The following is a 19,984-nucleotide window of genomic DNA, read 5'->3' as shown; positions in this document are numbered from 1 at the left end:
CCCATTCCTTCCTAATTCAATTTTCTCACTTATTTTATTTCATTTACTTTATTCACAAACATTTCACTAAATTACACTAACTATTTTATCCCTCATTCTAATCATATGTTGTTTCCAATTTTCTAAAGTTATTTCTATTACAAATATAACAATACAATTTTATGTACCTTTACAGAATCCCTTTTTCAGTTAAATTTTCACCCATTATCTCTAAATAGGTCCTGTTTCTTTATATCTCGCTCCGGACCTTTGTAACTTCCATTCCTTTCCTTCTTCCCTTTCTTCTTCTCTCTCCCCTTTTTACCCCTTTGTCTCTCTACCTCTATTTCCCTCTTCTGTATTCCCCTTTTCTGTTGCTTTCCAGTATTATACTTATTTTTCAAATTATTTTTCTTTTCTTTGGTTGTTTTTTAAGTCTTAAATTCTCCATCCTCTTTCCCCACTTTCCTTTTTCTTCCCCACATAGAGTTACTTGTTCATTAAAGATGGCTTCTTCTTTGTCCCAGTCTTCTTGTTTTGCAGTCTTTTCTTGTTATTTCTTGTACTTCCAGATTTCCATTTCTAAGAATTGAAAAACGAAGCCAAAAGAACCCTTCCCTTCTTGTGCATCTTCTTTGTACTTTTTAAGTTCCATTTTCAATTCATCCAAAAGTGATACCATTGTAGAAATTTTTAAACAACCACCTGATTGATTTTAGTCATTCAAATATAATAACCAAAAATCCAAAAGTCACTAAGTAATCCAAATACACACAAGCTGTTTCTTTTTGCTCTTTCTTTTTTTTTCTACTTTCTCTTCCCGGGGTTACTATTTAGTTGCAAAGTTTCAGTTAAAATGTATCTTTTAGAAGTCTTATTGAAATTTTACTTTAGATTCTTTTAAAGTCCAGGCAGTCTCCTCCCTCTTCTAGATCCTGCCCTTATTCTTTTTCTCTCCCTTCTTGCTTATAGAAGAAAAAGTTTTTAATGTCCAGAAATCTTTATTGTCCCTTTGGCATTTAGTTATATTTTCAGCTTAATTGCCTATTAATGCCAAAGCGGATTTTTCCAATTTCTTATTTAGGCCTCTCGGTTGTCAATATAAGGAAGGAGAGAGAAGGGGGAAAAAAGCCAAACCTTTCCCTTTTCACTTTCTTTCGCTGCTTCTGACTCTTCTTTGGGAGTGTTGTTATTTCTTGTAAAATTTAAATTCCAGGGTACCTTAGTTATTGCTTTTTCAACTTAGCCCAGTCAGCCAAAACTTTCACTTCTTATCTTCCTCCTGCACGTTCTTTTCCAGTTGAGTTCTTCTTTGAGGTGGCCATTTCTGACCACCGCTCCTACCGCCTTCGGGAAAGGGAGTAATGGCCAGCTGAGGAGGAGAGATGCAGCTTTCCTCGACCCTGCTGATGGTCTCCCCCCTCTTCACCACCTCTATGGGGTGGCTTAGCCCCAAAGCCAGCCGGCTTGGGGCGCTCCAGCGGCGAGCCCAGGCAGAAACCGCACACGATCGCAGATTCCTGTCTGTCATCGAAGCCCTTCAAACCGGAAGTCCAGCCTTGAATATTTTGAAGAGCAAACTTAGTGTATAAAATCCTGTGCAGCATCTACATCATTTCAATTTACAATTCCCACATTACATAAGAAGATTTTCGTGTAGGATATAATCACCAGCCTCAGAGTAACAATGTGAACTTGTCATTTTTATCTGAACAGGAGAGTATAACCTTAAATCATCATGTTGACATTCAGTGTCCAGAAGCCCATTCCCATTAAACTATAGTTTATTGCCATTAAACCATAAATGTTGACATGATAAAAAAAACACAGTTACAATAAACTATTTCTTTATTTGTTAAATGTCTATATCATCACAACGTAAATCTGGAAGTCTACTGGCAGCTAATGCAAGGTAAATGTGATTCTGGCACCTAGTACCAGTTGGTAAATAGACTACTCATTTTGCCTAAACTGTGGTATCTGGTAGATCATTAAAAACAGCCCCATGAGGATACATTGCAAAAATGATGCGAGTTTCAAAATCCTCTGAGTGCAGGAAAGCCTCAACAGGTGCCCCCTTTGAAGCCAAAAGATCTCCCAGACGCCTTCTAACTGCCCATGTAGCAATAGCCATTAGTCCAAGAGGACCCCCCAAGTTGCAAAGCTACTGCTTCAAGGGCAATGACACTCCCTCAAAAGACCACACAAGAGCCTTGATTAGCAAACAGCAGTTCTGTCTTCTTGGGTTCAACTTCACCCTATTTCTTCCAATCCAAGCCCCAACAACCTCCAGACATTGGAAAACATCACCAGCTGTTATACAAAACAGCCAAAGAAAGAATGTGAAAAAAGAACCAGCTGAGGGAGAAAAATAACTGGGAACAATCCAGAGGCACCATTTCAGAAAACTTTCATCCATGGCAGCATCACTGTCATATCCCCTGTCTTGAATTCAGCAGAAACACTTGAATGTATGGCTAAATACAAATTTTACTGCATTTTAAAATGATGCTGCTTTAGGGAGTCAATTGAATGAGAGCACACTTCTCTTATACCCAGGGGTGGGTTTCTACTGGTTCTGTCCACCTCTGTACAACCAGTAGTTCTGAAGAGCAGCAGACATAGAACCGGTTCTATGTCTGCTGATGTTTTTGCCCACCCGCCCACCTGGGCTCTTACCTGATCTTTATTTCCTGATTTTTCAACTTCAGTTGCCGAACGAGGCACAACTGCAGTCAAAAAACAAGAAAGAGGGCTGTTTCAAAGGCTGCTTCTCAGCACACAGTGTGCTAATGACCATTAACAGGCTCAGCTCACAGTGGGCAGGGAAGCTCGTAAATCCCAAACTGGTAGTTAACCCTGTCGTATCCCACCCCTGCTTATACCCTTGCAATTTAGGCTGGCTACTTCTTTTTCCTGCCCTTCCCATGACTGAACAGATATTTATTTATATATTTATCATGCCTAATATCAGGTAATAATTTAATGTTGACATAACTGACATTCCCTCCTAGAGAAATGTGAGGTCTCAATACATTCCTTTACCTTCCTCTTAAAAGCATCTGGAAGGATCAGGAACTATTCCTCATTCCTAATTCAGGGAGGCAGAAAGAAAATTTGTTTCCTTTCATGTTCCCTATTGCCATTGCAGAAGGCCTCCAGAATAAAGGCAATAGCAATGGGTGCCGTTTCCCCTTCCCTTTTTGGTTTCTATCACAGAATCCCCACCTTTCACAGAAGCTATTGAGTCTCTCCTTTCCTCTTTCTAGAAAGATACAATTTTTCCAGTGTCAGAGCTGAAAACCAATAGATCTATACCTGCAGCTCCCTCCTTATTCGCCTAAATTCCTGCTTGTATCCTACACTAAGTCTCCTTGCTTAGAATTAGAATCTCCACCAACTTTCCCAGCTAGCCAATCACATAGTTTACAGAGGTCTTTCTGGTGGATTTAATAAAGAATGTGAAATGTGTACACATCATTTATGGCTTTCTAGGAAGTAGCCTTACAATGAATCAAATTCTTAAACTATTCTTTTGCAATAAGGGGCTAAAATTAATCCACTTTGAACAACTCCTTCTCTTCCACAGAGACAGAAATAGATTCAATGAACAAATTTTGGATTCTCTGGAGTAGACTTTGACAGGGAATGAAATGAAATAAATGAAATATATCTTAGATACTTTGCTTTGCATTCCTCCGGCATAATGCTAGATGATAGCAGGCTGTTAATATCAGAATTCTTGCCTTAGAAAATTCCAGCATGCAATGTATTTCCAAACCACTGCTCACATCCTTTTGCCCAATAAAATAGATGGAAAATGGAGAGCACATGCATCAACAAAAATTCAATAAAGGGCAGAAGGCTACAAGGCTGCTGAAAAGGAGGATATGTATCTTTAGTAAAGCTCCTCTGGAATTGATTTAGAGGTCTGATTATTACATGAATACATACATGTTTTTTCCTTAGCAAACACATGAGTCCTTTCTTCACAGATGATATTTACAGATATATTTTAAACATCCCAATCTAGCCTGCAGGCTTTTCAAGTTCATGTCAGGTCCAATCTGCATAGCATTTTCATGTTAAGATTAGTCAAAGTCGGGCATTTACTTCCACCTACTAAGAAAAAAAATGGAGATTCAAAGCTGAACAATGGCTATCTGACGTTGATAGAAAATTTATCAATATTAACAATCCTCATTTAAGCACAACGTACAATAAGAAACAAGAACTGATGTAACCAAGATTCTTTGAGTCATCTGAAGACCCAAGAAACAACAGGGCAGCAAAGAAGTCCAAAAGGCTAATAAATTACTAGAGCAGAAGTCTGAATATTAGAAAAAACAACTGAATTTGATATTAGTAGAAGTTGGGAAGAGGTAAAAGATGCATGCTAATGAACTGGGCTTGCAGCTTAATTGGAAAAGAACAAGAAATGTATTAAGAATTGAAGGTTTACTTTGAAAATGATTATTAAAAAATGCATCGGATAGACCTCACACAAACATGGCACCTTCCTGCTACTTGCTATAAAGCATCCTTACTATTTTTCAGCCGACATTAAAGCTAATGTGATTTTTAAAGCACCTGCTACATTTCCCCCCCACCCCAAAAGCTGAATCCTAAAAAAAATGTTCTAAAGTTTTAATGAATACCAGGAAGGTGCTGGGTTTCAGCACTTTAGAAACATACATAGCCCTGGTAGGAAAGTCCAAATTACCCAATTAAAGCTAACAAAGATGAGAGTTCATCAGATATTGATAAAATCAGAGCTGTGTAGTAAGAGCTATTTGTACTGACCTACAGTTATTTCTGTGTGCACAGAGTGGGGGAAGTAACTGTGATAAATGCCAGATTCATCTACAGGAAAAAGTCATAAATCTGGCTTGAACTACAGATGTGGAAGAATTAGCTGCTTTGGGGAGGGGGGACTAGGTGTTGAAACTGACAGTGAATTGATTTCTCAAACTGCAGGATGTTCCTTCTTCCCTTGACATTATTCATTGCTGGGCAAAACATAGAAAGTTTCCTTAGGACATTTCTCATGAAATAAAGCTCTCCCACTATACAAATGAAAGTATGCCTTTCTTAGCTATGTTAGGGTTATAATTATGTTTTCTTTGAAGAGGTGCTTTTGCCATGATCTGAGTACTGTTATCCTTGTATACTCAAAATGAAATGGAAGGATCTAGCTTTCAGTGGCTTCTTCCAATAATATGGTTCTATTATTCCACTGTTCAAGTAGAGAATCTCCAGTACAAAATGCAATAATGGTATCCCTGCCACTTTGCCATTTAATATTTGTTTAAATTCAAATGCAGAAAAACCTATAACATTCTGCTAAAAAGCTCTTCCATTTCTCTCAATGCATTCTAAAATCTGCTTTCTTGACATTTCCATCCGTTATTTCTCATTTTGATCTCTGGAACAAGAAAACAAATCCTGCTTCATCTTCCATCTGATAGGAGCTGATACTTATAGATAGCTATCACAGCTCCTATCTGGCAGACTGTTGCCTTAAAATACAGTATAATCTTTTTTTAATTGGTGAAAATAAACCCTGCCCCAAAGCTATCATTTATTGCTTGTTTAGCTGACATCTGGAATATGGATACACAGAGTTGCTGCAGGTCTCTCTTGGCCAGCATCTCTGACATCTCAATGAATACCTGTAATATTTTTGTGGTTTGGAAATTCTGGGAGTTGCTGTCTCAGTATAGTTGGATGACACCATATTGAGGGAAATTCTGCTGGAGCTCCCCAGGGCTTAAATTCTGAATTGAAATTATGAAGAACTAAAACATGCAACTCTCCCGCAACCACCCCATTCAAAGAGAACACATATTCCTGATAACCAGTTTAAACAGATTAACAGAGTTGTAAGGATTTATGAAATCAATGTTTTTTTAAAATATATATTAACTCATCCTATTGATTTTATTTCAACTCGGTATGATTAAATTAGATCTCTCATTCAGTCCTTTATAGTTTATTTCTTTTGCTACTTTAATAGTTAATTGTGCATTGATTTTTTTAAAAAAATGTGATTCCATAAGATTTTTTGTTATAAAAAGGGCAGATTTTATTTGGATTTTTTAATAACAAGTAAAGACATTCTACCATTTCCATATTTTTTTCAGAGTTGTTTCTTCCACTGAAAAAAAGACTCCAGCAATTTAACTCCTGCTGGTTAAATTCTAGAAGCATAGCTGATTGTGTTAATGCCAAGACTACCCCAAGCATGACACATTCAAAAATGAAAATCCACATTTTCAATGATGTGGAAAATTTAACTCCCATGTTAATTAAAAATAATAATAATGAGGAGGAAGCGAAGTTGAATCTAGCATCTTGAATTACACTTCACCTTCAGTGTTTTCTAGAAACACCAGAATTTCCTTCTTTTCTGTCCCCATATTGGTATTCTTGGATAAGGGTACATGTTCTTCATTAGATTCATCCAAATGTGTTTACTATTAGCATGACTCTTGTTGACATAGTTATTAGCCTGACAGGTGGAATAAAACGGAAGGAAGTTGGAAGAATGAAACATTTGAAGACCCTTTAATTGCTTTTAAGTTGGATTCATGTTTTGTTCGTATGTGTATGCAATGGAATACAAGGAACTAGAGAGATAAAGTTACATTTCCAAACTGCTTTATTTTGACTTAGAAGTGTTCTCAGTTTATGAATGGAAAAGGGGATACCGGGTATCCTGACCAATGACTTTGTTCTAAAAGTCCCACCATTCATCACTATATACTACACTACATATAATCACCATACTGATTAGGGGTGTTGGGCACTAGAGAACCCAGGTTGCTTCAAGCACTGCTTAAAAAATGGAATTGAGATTTGCTTCAGATGAGGTAAATTTTCTCTTCTATGTATGTTGATTTGACTGATATCAGCAGCATTGTTTGTTGTTGAGATTGAAGGAATAAAGCTTTGTAACTTGTTTGCTGTATCAATTTCGAAGATGGTTTATTCAACAGGACAGGGCATTCTGCACATACCTCTTAACATCAATCTTTTACTACACTTTGTGACAACAGAGTGCATTTGAATAAACCAGCTAGCAGTAAGATAGCTGAGCTAAGTGTGAAGGATGGTGAATGGGTTGGACAGGAATCTAAATTTATAAACAAATAATGCAGTCCTAAACACCAGAAGATATCTGGAGGCATCTTTTTCCAATTAACCAGTTTGTAGCTCTGTATCAATCAAGCCACTGTATGAATCTGGCAAAGTGAATTCAGTTCATAAAATCTTTGTCTTTTAACAAAATGCCTTTAATAAAGCAGTCACTAAGCAAGGATTACCTGTATGTAGAGACTAACTGGTTAATGATGGTGTCTTTGTTTCTTCATTGTGGATCCTGCATTGAGTAGTTGCCTCTAAAAGGATATTATTTCAAAAATTACCTCTAAAAATATTTTATTTCAAAAACTGTTAAATTACAGAACATTTTTGATTTTATGATTATTGTAGAAAAAGAAAAGATCTACTTCATGATGAAGACATATGATTAAACCACTCCACAGGAGTAAACGCCAAGGCTACATGATATTTGTGCTGGTTAAACAGTATATAATTAGTTTGGGAATGAGAGCTGTCCCCTTAAAGGAATGCCTCATGGGAAATGTAGTTAATGCCTCATGGGAGATGTAGTTCATGTCATGTGGTCACATCTGTAATCCTGATTGGTCACTGAATTGACCTCTGATTGGGTTGGGGGGAGTTTTGGTCATTCTTACCTGGACCCAACAACGTGCTGGAGTCTCCCCTTCCTGTATCATTATGGGATGAAGATAACTATCTTTTCACATTATGAAGACGACAATGCAAAGATTGGACATTAGATGAATTTCAGCATAACTGTGAGTTATACCTTGAGGGTGCCTGATATAATCCAATAAAGAAACTTTGTATGGAAGCCTTTGTAGTGTTTAGCTCCTTATCCTAGGTATTTTGAGAATATAAGATTACCTGGGACAAGATAATATTTGTAGCATTACCTGTTTACTTGAACAAGCAGCTGCTACTCTTATCTCTAGCTGAGGCCTTTTCCAGTTTCTCCCACCTAAGGAAAAGTCAAATAACTACAGGAGACAGGTTTTTTTTTTCTTTCTCAATGGTAACATTAATTCTGAAAAATATCCTTCTCAGCAGGTGTCATCAGATTCATTAATATGCATAAAAATATTAGTGAAATCCTTAGATAATAAAAGTATTTAAATAAGAATAAATTGGAAATGCCAATGAAACAATTTTGGAGTCATGGAAGTAGTTTTGCTCCTAGTTTTTTAGCTGTTATGTTTTGCATTTGTTGTTATAATGAGTGTTATGCAATTTTTTGTCCTATGCTTCTATTTCTAATATTTTGTTTTGAATTGTATTTTTAATAGACTGGTACACTGTTCAGGAAACTACAGACAAATAATAACTATTTAGAAGAACAATTCCTCTGGAAGGCAGACTGCATTGTCCTATATAAACCTGTCTGGAACTGCAATTCCGTAGAAAAGGTATATTCCTCTGATCCTTCTCCAACTAAAGTATTGAGGCTCTAAGCCAGAGAACTCCATGCCACAGTAGGCTTTTTCATCAGTAGGAAAATAACTTCTTAGTATGATTTTTTTCTTTAGAATTACAGTGGTGTGAATATATTTAACTAAAATATGTTTTAGGATAATTAGGAGCAATAGTTAAATTGCAGTATTGTAGGCTAATTCTGCCCACAGCCAGGAGTTTGATCCTGACTGGCTGAAGGTTGACTTAGTCTTCCATCCTTCTGAAGTCAGTAAAATGAGGATCCAGATTGTTGGGGGAAATAAACTGACATGTAAACCTCTCAGTCTACTGTAAATCACTGTGGAGTGTTATATAAGTGAAAGTGCTAACTGCTTATTGCTGTTTTATTGTTTTCTTCTTAGTGCTGTATTTTGTGTGCATTTTCTTACTAGAATATTAATTGTTTTGAATATTAGAAATAAAACTCCTTGACCTTTACACCTGCAGAAAAAAATGGGTGCTGAATACTGAAATAATGTGATATTTGTGTAATTGGAAGTTAATGCATAGGAGTTACAGTTCATAGATTACAAACAATCTGGAAATTCATTGGTTTAGACTTATTGGTGGGACTGTGCAAGGCACATAGGCAGAATGCATATAAACCAAGCTGTCTGAGGGGTCATTTTAATTTATATGATGCACTTACGTTGTTTTGATGGTTTGATTCAAACTATTTACTAAGTCTGCATTACTATTAATCCTCCCATCCTTCCTTTTACCCATCTCCTCCCACTTACGATATATGACTAGCCTTGTTGTTGGCATCCTAACAATATTTTTGAAAATAGTTTATTTAGGTTTCATATATTTAAAACATTTAAAAAGAAACAAACAAACATATAGACAAATATATATATATACATATATATATTTTGCAGCAGGTATTGAGCATTGGTTATATTTTTCTTTTCTTTTTTCTTTTACCCCACAACATTGACGTCATCTACCTTGTTCCAATACCTTCCTCGTTCTTTTAATGTTTTAATTTCACAGAATACTTTATGATTAAACGCACGTCCTTCTTAGTTTCATAACATTCAGCTGTCAAATGTTGCTTTTTCTTTAACCATTCAAACCAACAGTTCCAAACTTTGTAGTATTCACTAACTTTGTTGTTTTTTAGTAATTTGTGTCCATCTCTGTACACTCATGAATTTTTTTTAATGACCATCTCATCTGAAGGGACAATAGACAGTTTCCAATTTTGAGCATAACTTATTCTGGCTGCCATTATAATGTGCAAGATTAAATATTGATTTTTTTTTCTATTTTTGAGTCTATCATACCCAGCAAAAAGGTTTCGGGTTCAAGTTTTACTTCTTGTGTAGTTATATTTAGAATCCAATTTTTGATGTTTTTCCAAAACTTCTGAGCACATTGACATGTCCACCACATATGGAAGTATGTTCCCTAGATGTAGTTACACTTCCAACAGTTTGGAGGGAGGTTCGGTAACATCTTAGCCAGTCTCACGGGTGACAAGTGCCAACGATACACCATTTTATAGAGATTCTCTTTGTACGAGGCTGACATAGTTAGTTTGTAATTTATTTCCCAAATATATTCCCACTTGTCTAATTCAATGCTGTGGCCCACATTTTTTGCCCAAATTATCATACAGTTCTTGACTGTTTCTTCTTTTAATTTATAATCCAATAGATATTTATATATTTTACTAATCAACTTCCTTTCCCCTCCATGCCAAATTTTATCTTATTCTTGGTAGGCCATGTTAAAACCAAATTGTTCTTTATCTTTTTTGTAATGCATTTGTATCTGCGCATAGGGCCACCATGCTATCTCTTTGCCTTGAATTTGTATTTGATTCCTACCCTTTAACTCTCCGGTTTGATGTAATAGATCTTTATATCTTACAATATTATCAAAATCTACAATGTTTGGATGTATAACTGCCTCCATTGTAGATAACCACAGTGGGACCTTACAGTAATGTACTTTTTTATCTTTTCCCCAATAGTTAATAACACACTCTTTATATAATACCTTTGAAAGTACAAGTGGTGTTTACTCTTTCCATCCCACATCTATGCATGCCATCCAAGATGGAGATCAAAGCCCTCTAATGTTAAGATCCTTTTATTTATCAAATTAATCCAGTGTTTGAACCAGGTTGCTATCGCAGCATGGTGGTATGTTTCAAAATCTGGAAGACCAAAGCCTCCTTTCTTTCTATCGTCCTGTAATAATTTATATTTTATTCTGGGTTTTTTTCCCTGCCATATTAATTTGGATATATGTTTATTTAGTTCTTCAAAGAAGCTTTTTTCCAACTTGACCGGCACCGTCTAAAATAAGAACAACAATTTTGGCAAAATATTCATTTTTACTATTGCAATACAGCCTAACAAAGATATTTGTAATTTAGCCCAATTATCTAAGTCTTTAAATATTTGAATTGTTAATTTATCATAATTATCTTTTTTAATTGATGATCACCTAGCTGTCAGCCCTATTCCCAGATATTTTACTTTATTTACCACCTGTATCCCTAATCTCTTTGCTAGTTCTTCCTTTTGTTCATCTGTATAGTTTTTTGTAATCACTTTTGTTTTTTCTTTATTAATTTTTAACCCTGCCACCTTTCCATATTGTTCTATTTCTTTCATCAAAATGGGTGTTGTTTCCAGGGGATCTTCCACTATAAATGCCATATTGATCCCAACAATTTTTATTGACTGTTTCCTAGTATGATTTGATTGCTTATTGTACTCTGTGACTATTATTAAGTGTTGTAGCTTATGATTCTTGATGAATGTATTTTTTCTTTTATATAAACTGAGAGCATTTGCACCAAGACAAATTCCAATCACACTTGGCCAATAAAGAATTCTATTCAATTCAATTCAATTCAATTCAATTCAATTCTATTCTATTCTATTCTATTCTATTCTATTCTATTCTACTCTACTCTACTCTACTCTACTCTACTCTACTCTATTGAAGTTACCATTCATATGGTATTCGCCCTACAAATACCAAATATATTCCTTACTCACAAATCTGGTCTTATGATGACTCATTTGGACTAAGTAGTATAATTATTTGCCCCATTCAATTTCTCAGGCAATGAAAAAAGTCCTACCTATAATACCAATTTATTATAGGACACTCTCTTTCGTCCTCAGTTTCCTTATCTGTAAAGGGAATAAAAGCATGACCTTGCTCAATCGAAATTTATCCGAACACAGATTGTAAAAATATGCCACAAGAGCAAATTATTAAATGTGCTCTGTGAGTAATAAGCATAAACAAAAGCTATTTGAGCTGTTTTATGGAGGAGAATCTAATGAATGCCACATGGAGAAATTTTACATTCCCATTCAAATTTGATGAAAGAGAATTTGCCACAGCAGATACTTCAAAGGACAAAAGAATTCCAAAGACATCCTTATGGGTGGAGTGTGATGTTCCATTTGCTGAGTGACAAGATAGCCAAAGAATATATATGAATATTTTGTATTTCATTGTATTCATTGTATGTCATACTCATCTCTCCAGATGTGCACAGCCTTTCTGATTCCATTAAATCATACACACATATATTACACGCAATACAAAGCAGTACCCCATGAGGCTACTTCACTAGCAGTACTCCTGCCATTAATGGGAAATACTAACCTTGAGAAATGGTTGGAAAATTGCCTCTATCCTTTGGAGAAATTCATTCAGCCAATTTCTTTGCCAGCAAATGTGGCGGAGAATTTGAAAAGGCCATTTGTCTCTATCTCTCATTTTAACTTCTCCTCCTACTCACCTTAAAGTAGGTTTGCAAGCCAGTAAAGCCTTGTAGGTCAGTTTATTCTTTATTGATTCTTTAAAGACAATTTGTTGAAATATTACAGCTGCTGTGATTTTTCACCCTCTTCCAAATCCTTAATGGCAGAGCAAGCTGTATTGATTCTTTATCTTGTGTTTGTCTGGTGGGGGGTACAGCTTTCTGATTTCCGGGTCACTGTACTCACACCACAAAAATTCACTTGGACAGCTATAAGTACTTGAGGGATGATAGGCGTTCCTTACTTTGATCACAATTCTTTTCCTTGCCTAAATTGATCCACCATAGCAATTTGTTATTATTGTTGTTTTTTCACTTCTTTGCCCTGAAGAATATTTTAGATAATGCATTAAGCAGCTTGAAAAATGTAACTAGTAAGCCTGCTCTCTAAATCCGTGTTACTTGGTTCTTTCTCCATCCATTGACTGCAGATCCTGAAAATTATAGGGACATGAATCCTCTTCAATGGCTGATGCGGTGGAATAAGCTCTTCCTGGCACAGGTAATCAATGAGCCTCTAAGGTGCCATCAATCAATTCAGGATCTCCATGAGCTGTTTCTTTTGGGGGATTGATGCATTATCAAAGTTGGCAATCCTGCCATGTAAAAGTGAAAGCAACTAAGTTCCAGACAGTTACTCTAATGACAGTGAGTGTGTAAAATAGTTTAAAAGAAAGATATTTCTCCCAAGCTGTTTTGGATTAGCTATACCTTGCAGAATTCTCAGAGAGCATCTGGACAGGGCCAGATTGGGAAAGGCTGGATTATCAGACTAAGGCTGGAGAGAACTTGTTGATTCTCCTTCAGCTACAGAACTCACTGATCCCAGTCTAACCTATTTCATAGCCTTTGAGAGGACAAGATGGGGATGAGACGATGTGGCAGCAAAGATTTGGGTGCAAGAACTCACGAGCTTGATCCTCAGCACTTAACTAAGAAAACACCCTGGCTTAAATCATAGGCTAAGATCTTGAAAACAAAGGTCCCTTTATGATATACATAAGGTGCTACCAAAGGACTGGCTTCCATTTGAGGGTATCTTCTATTCTAAGGATACTTCAACCTGCAACCCTTCATTTTAAAAGTGATCTTAAAAATTGACTTTAAAATTGCACCTCAGCGGTTAGCCCTCAGAGAACAGGCATTTAACAGGAGTTGTGGTGGTGCAGTATTAGAATGCAGTATTGCAGGCTAATTCTGCTAACTGCCAGTAATTTGATTCTCACCAGAATCAAAGGTTGGACTCAGCCTTCCATCTTTCCAAGGTTGGTAAAATAAGGACACAGATTGCTGTGGCAATATGTAAAACGCTTGGGTTTTAAAGCACTATGAAGCAGTATATAAGTCTAAGTGCTATTGCTATATAATTATGATCATGATTTACCACTCGTTGCTTGTATGTACACTGACAGATTCTCACCGGATACACATTCCTTGTGTGTCCAATCACACTTGGCCAATAATGAATTCTAGTCTAATCTAGTCTAGTCTATTGTTATTTTTTTAAATGACCTCTGTGTTGGCTTAATAAATATACCACATAACTTTCTAATGAGCTTTTCAACTTTCTTTCATATGGCCCTTTAAATCTAGCTCTCCACCTGACATCTAGTAATGGCCTTTCCTACTTCAGTAATACACATTGCTTGTCCAGTCAAACTATAGATATAACTTCTACGTCTAAATTTTTTGTAAAGTTTAAAATTAGGACATGTACATTTTGTGCAAAACAGTGCCTTCATCTTTTTATTTGGAAATGCACAGGGGCCTCCCTCAAAATCAATAAGAGCAGGCTGGACAAATCACTTGTTGGAGTACTTGAAGCACAGTTTATAGGTTAAGGGAATGGTAGCTGGGTAGACGTTGTTGATTGTAGCAGATCAGATAGATCAATAGTCAGACTTGTTATATGTTTTAAAGGGAAACTGTCTTCAAGCAGTGCTTGGTTTCTAGAAATTATACATTGGCATATACATGATTAGTTTGCCATTGCTTTCTTCCAAAACCATTTTTCAGCTGTCCATTCTCACCTACAGCCCTAGAAGATTCCAATTAATCAGATAGCAAGCAATCTTTTTAGATGTGTAGACATACTGATGCCCTTATAAAATGCTTCCTCAGAAAGATTTGCTCTTCATTCCATGGCAAGATCTGATTCAGACTCTAATGTTGACTGTTTAATAGTTTAATTCAGAGAACAAAAAAATAAGACTTAATTGTTTACAAAAAATGATGTTTGCATTGGCTTAATAAATATACTATATGATTTTCTAACAGGTTATTTTTAATTTCTTCCATATGGACAATACAGTTCCCTTTTAGTTTTGATCTCAGTATTGCATTCTGGTGGTCACCTAGCATATTTTAAGAGGTTCAGGGCATCAAAAAATTGGATAATTATACAAAATGGAAAGGTGTGTCACACACCTGGGCAGACCTAAATCTTAATGAAACTATAATTTTTTTGCTGGAACTAATGGACAGATGGAAAGAAAAAGACTTACGAAAAATTGTTTTTGCACATGGTAACTGCAGCAAATTTATTATATGCACAAAGATTGAAAAACTCTGAAGTATCCACAACAGAGGAATGGTTGGTAAAAATGAGAGAATTTGTACAGATGGCAAAATTGACTTGTTTAAAGGAAAAAACCATTATTTTTAGTGACCAAAAACGCATTGTGGGACTTTTTACTGAAAATAGTGTGGGGGAAGTAAATTAGTGATTTATGGGTTTGAGAATTACAGAGAGTAGAACATAGAAAGAAAGATGCCATGATACAATCTTAGAGAAAGGATAAAACATAAATGCATATATCATTGCTGTAAAAAAGATCAGAACTTGCTCCTTTATACTTTTTTCCTCCTTTTCTGTATTTTCCTTAGTTACATATTACTTTTCTTTTTCTTTAAATGTGTATTGATTTGGAAAATAATCAACAATATTTTTTTTAAAGTAATGCTAAAATATAAGTTTCACTTTGAGTGTTTCCTATCACAAAATACTAGGGGACCAGCCAGCCAATGTTTTTAATCTTTGACCTATCCTAATAAGATTTAGCCCTGCAGGATCTCAGACCAGAAGATTTCATAACCTCTGCTAACTCAGCATTCAAGCCAGGCATTAATGAGATCTTTTAAATGCAAAACATGACCTGTACCACTGAATTATGTATGGCCTTTTTCACAGCTTCATGGGTGTCTGAGGTAGGCATTCCATGGATGTAACTGATTTCTTTCCCATCTTGTTGTTCCATCTTCACCTGGTTATAACTTCTCTTCGTCAGAACCTTATATATTCTACACCCTCTGCCCCACCCAATTTCTGTTCAAAGAACAATGCACAGTAACTCTCAAGCAATGGCCTGAATAACACTGAGGCCTCCATGCCCCTTTGAAAAACCAGATGATCACTATTCAGTATTGCTGTTTCTCTTTTTAGCAACACAATAGCACCCAAGCCCCCTCTGGCAGAAGGCGCTTTCTGGAAACAGTGTACATCAGATTTCTCCCTTCTCTTCGCTTCATCAAACTTAGGAATAAACATGTTTTGGAACATTTTAATTGAATTGCTTGGTCTGTATTTTTGATGCTTGAAGTGTTTTCAGTTTTAGAACTTTTACTTCTTATTTTCTAAACCTCCCTCCCTCTCTTTCCCTCTCTCTTTCTCTCCCTCCCTCCCTTTCTCCTCTCAATCTTTTGGGCATCATTGCAAGCCTATAGAGCACTCCTCCTTTCCACATCAAAAACCAATTGGTTTCGCAGTCCAATCTTATTTGGGGTTGGCAGTGGGACAGCATCTTCCATGACAGCTAAAAGCAACCAGCTGGTTTACCAAGTCGAGGGCAGCAGATTGCAGCACACACAGTTATGCCTTCAATCCCTTATAACCACTCCTTGCCCTTCAGCGTCTACTTCAGGCAGCCGACTCATCCTTCTAATTGCAGGACCATCCCTAAGCGGATACACATTTTATTGACTCTGCTATACAGAAGCCCTGCCAGAATTAAGAATATATTCACTACTGGGGGGATTACTTTCAGTGATGGGATTCAATTGTTTTTACTACCGGTTCTGTGGGCGTGGCTTGGTGGGCGTGGCAGGGGAAGGATACTGTAAAATCTCCAGTCAGAGGTGGTATTTGCCGGTTCTCCAAACTACTCAAAATTTCTGCGACTGGTTCTCCAGAACTGGTCAGAACCTGTTGAATACCACCTTTGGTTACTTTCCAATTTACCCCTCTTGAGTGTGGAAGGGAGGGAGGAAGGGAGAGAGAGAGAAGGAAGGAAGGAAGGAAGGAAGGAAGGAAGGAAGGAAGGAAGGAAGGAAGGAAGGAAGGAAGGAAGGAAGGAAGTCTTTTGCTGACTAAAAGAAAATAAAACAGCATGACAACATGGCACTGATTCTGGAGTCTTGTGAGGCTCCAGGATCCCAAGGAACTGGTGTTGCAATCCCAGTTACAGATGAGCTCTTCCCCTACTTTTCTCCCTCCCCATTCACATTCACAAACAGGCAGAAGGGCACCTTCAAAGATTATGCTCAGCTGAGGGAAACATATTCCTCTGTTAGAAATTGCCTGAGGAAACAGGTAAAAGAGATTGTAGACTCATTTTAGAAACTGGGTTGCTAGGGCTGAGAAACCACACCCTCCTTTCCTCACTTATATGCCTGAGGCTCTCTCCACCTCTATTGCTATCTACTTTTCATATACTTTTCATATATAAACTCCGGGTTTACTACAATGCTCATAACACTTTTCCCTTTGGGGGATAACCTCAGAGCAGTTGTGTTGTGGACACTCTGTTAGCCATGAGAACTTAAGGCCAAGCACTTGCAAGCCAGGTAAAGCTTAGTCGGTTTGAACCTGGAGATGTTTTGCACATAAGCATGCTTGACAAACCCAGAACATTCATGCTTCGATGTGTTTTATGAATGGCACATTAAAAGCATTGCATCAACAAAGCCTTGCAGTAAATGTGGTAGAAGTCTGCTGTGTTTGAGGACTGTAACCTTCAGGGCGAACTCGTGATCTTGAGGACATGACTTCTCCTCTCTGAGTGCCTCATTGCTCATCACTTTTTCTATAGAGCCATGCACAATCCTTTCCCAGCTACACTTTAAATTACAGGACCTAAACACAACTCATTAGATTCCATTATATGTATCACTTGTTCCCTGTCTCCCTGCCACCTTTTCTCTCCCTGCTGTCAAACATGAGGTTCTTTGGGATAGAATTCCAAATTATTTTTTCCACCGAACCTGCAAAGTACTTGGGGGTATATTGATCTTTCAGCATGATGTATAAATTTATCTGTAAATCATAGTTACTAGAAGGCTTTCACTCAAAGGACTTCCCCATGAGCAAATGATTATAAAGGATAAATGAGAACCTTCTTTATGCCCTCCTTGCAGTCACTTCAAGAAAGCCTTCTGAGCAAAATCAAAGGGACTTGCTGCTTTTTCTAGCCTGTCTTTCAAAGCTATAGTATAAAATTACATATCGATGGAATCAAAGCTGTTATTTCTTGGGCGGAAATATTTATTCCTGGGAATAAATATCTAGGGAGAGAGAAAGTTGGCCATTAAAAAATAATTGTGAAAGGACAAGTGTTAAATCTTTCTCCAGGAGCTCGTTTTCAGTATAAAAATGTGTCCCTGCAGGTTCTATTAGCATTTTAAAAGAGCGAACATCCTTCAACGAATCTTTGCCTTTCAGCCTAATTTCCTTCCCAGAAGAGATGTGAAAGGGAGGTGATCTTCTTCTCCCCACCCTCGTTTTCTGGGAGGAAAAGTCAGTAGGAATTTGGTAGCCTTTTGAAGTTTTGCTGCTGGATTTGTGCTGATTTGGATACCCGCCCCTTCATCCACCCGCATCCCGTTCTTCTGCAATAAGATATGCTAAAGTGCTAAAGTGCTTACTCTGCACGAAGAGAAAGCAACCAATCACTCCTGAAGCCGTGCGAAAATGTTCCTCCTTTATCCCCTATCTCTTTACTCTTCTGAGAATCCAAAAGGAGGAAAGTGGAATCAGAAGGTAGGACTTTTTTCATTGCCTGAGTCTCAGAATCCCAAATCAGCTCTTTCGCTTTCCAACCGGGGCGCTTCCACCCCGCTTCCGCTGAGAGCCACAAAGAAAGGAGCTGGATGGGAAGAAAGGTCGTTCCCTGAGAGCCCACTCGCAGAAGCGCCACACCCGCTCTCCGGATCGGGGAAGCCTTTTGCCACATTCCGCCCCACTCAAGACTCTAATCGCCGTTCCCAGATTCCTTCTTCAGGTCTTCCTCCGCCGCGCGGATTTCTGTTCTGGGGGAATCCCAACCATCAGATGCAAGGTGTGGTAGACGGAGAGGGCGAGAGCGCGGGCTCCAGCGCTGTCCCCTCTATAGCTCTAAGAATTACCCACTCGGTCTACAGTCTGCACAGTTTGTATTTGTTATTCAATCTGCACAGTTCAGTCTGACAACACCATCGTTACCATGTCATCATTATACCGGACTGGAGCACATCAAAAGTTAACTCCAAATCTTCTCCCCTTGCCAGGCTGATGCCTCGACTGATACCTTCTGCTCTCGCGAAGGTTCACTCGTGACGTACGCGAGCGCATCCCAACCTTCCCACGCCTTCCCATGCCCCGTGGACAGCCGTGACCGCCTAGGCCCCCTTTTCTTGCGCCCTAAATACCCTCTTCCATCCCAAATCATCTTAGACAACATCCTGATATTCACCGGTCCAGGTTTCCCTCGCCTTACCCACCCACCCACTCCGGAAAAAAAGAGAAAAAAAAGCCGCGAACTTGCCCCCGTCCCAATTTTGCCTTCTTCGAGATGGAGCGGCGCTGGCGCGGAAAAGCGGGGTCGCGTGCCCTCCATTCTCCCACCCTAATGCCTCCCAGCGTGTCACGCTCCGTCGGTCCCCGGCTGGTTCTCTGCTGGCACGGTCCACTCACCCCGGAAAGCAGCAGCAAGCCCCATAGCAAGATCGCCGTCTTCTGCATGTTCGTCTGAGGTAAAAACAGGGCGCAGGAAAGGAAGATGCCAGCCGGGAGATGAGGGGAGGCAGGAGGCTTCTTAAACACCCCCTCCCCAAGGGGCGTCTCGGGATGAGGGCGGGAGGGGAGAAGAAGAGCGTCGGTGGCGACGGAGGCAGCGCTAGTAACTGAGGGAGTTGGACAGCACCTGCTTTCTGTAACTGTTAAGCTCGGCCCCCTTTTTTTAAATTAGTATTAAAACGATCGATGTTCTCCTCCCACTGGTTGGGTGGTTTAAAGAGCGTACAAATAACCAAGACATGACAACTCCTCCTTCTTTCAGGCCCCCAGGAAGAGCATATCAAAGAAAATCACTTGGTTCATCTTTCTCACCCATAAAACTTTTTTTTTAAAAAAATTCTCCTGAAAGTTGAGAAAAGATGTTGAGGAAAGTTGTTAAAATCCTCAGTGGTGAAGTTATTTTAGTTAGATAACTTCCAGGGGTTCCACCAGTGAATGGAAAGCAGAGGTGGGGCCCAAGTACTAGAAGCCTTGACCACTTTTGGGTTCTTGCTGTTTTTTTGCCCTTTTCCTTCCTTCCTTCCTTCCTTCCTTCCTTCCTTCCTTCCTTCCTTCCTTCCTTCACTCCCTCCCTCCTCCCT

The 19,984-nt window shown here is 38.2% G+C and overlaps 1 protein-coding gene across 2 annotated transcripts in view; it reads right to left on the bottom strand.

The window, feature by feature from the left end:
- Window positions 1-19,548, bottom strand: part of NGFR (nerve growth factor receptor) — a 77,953-nt gene extending 58,405 nt beyond the window's left edge. For both annotated transcript variants that reach the window (XR_015740274.1, XM_087917408.1), the window contains exon 1: window positions 19,302-19,548. Coding sequence is in view for 1 of the 2 variants with exons in the window: in XM_087917408.1 (XP_087773534.1) it covers window positions 19,302-19,349 (48 nt within the window). In the remaining variant the exon portion in view is untranslated. The remainder of the gene's footprint in view (window positions 1-19,301) is intronic.
- Window positions 19,549-19,984: the final 436 nt, after the last annotated feature.

Source organism: Pseudonaja textilis, chromosome Z (genome assembly GCF_049901715.1).
Source record: "Pseudonaja textilis isolate UNSWEBS1 chromosome Z, rPseTex1.2, whole genome shotgun sequence".
Classification (NCBI taxonomy): Eukaryota; Metazoa; Chordata; class Lepidosauria; order Squamata; family Elapidae; genus Pseudonaja; species Pseudonaja textilis.
This window is presented reverse-complemented; position numbering and strand designations above follow the sequence as displayed.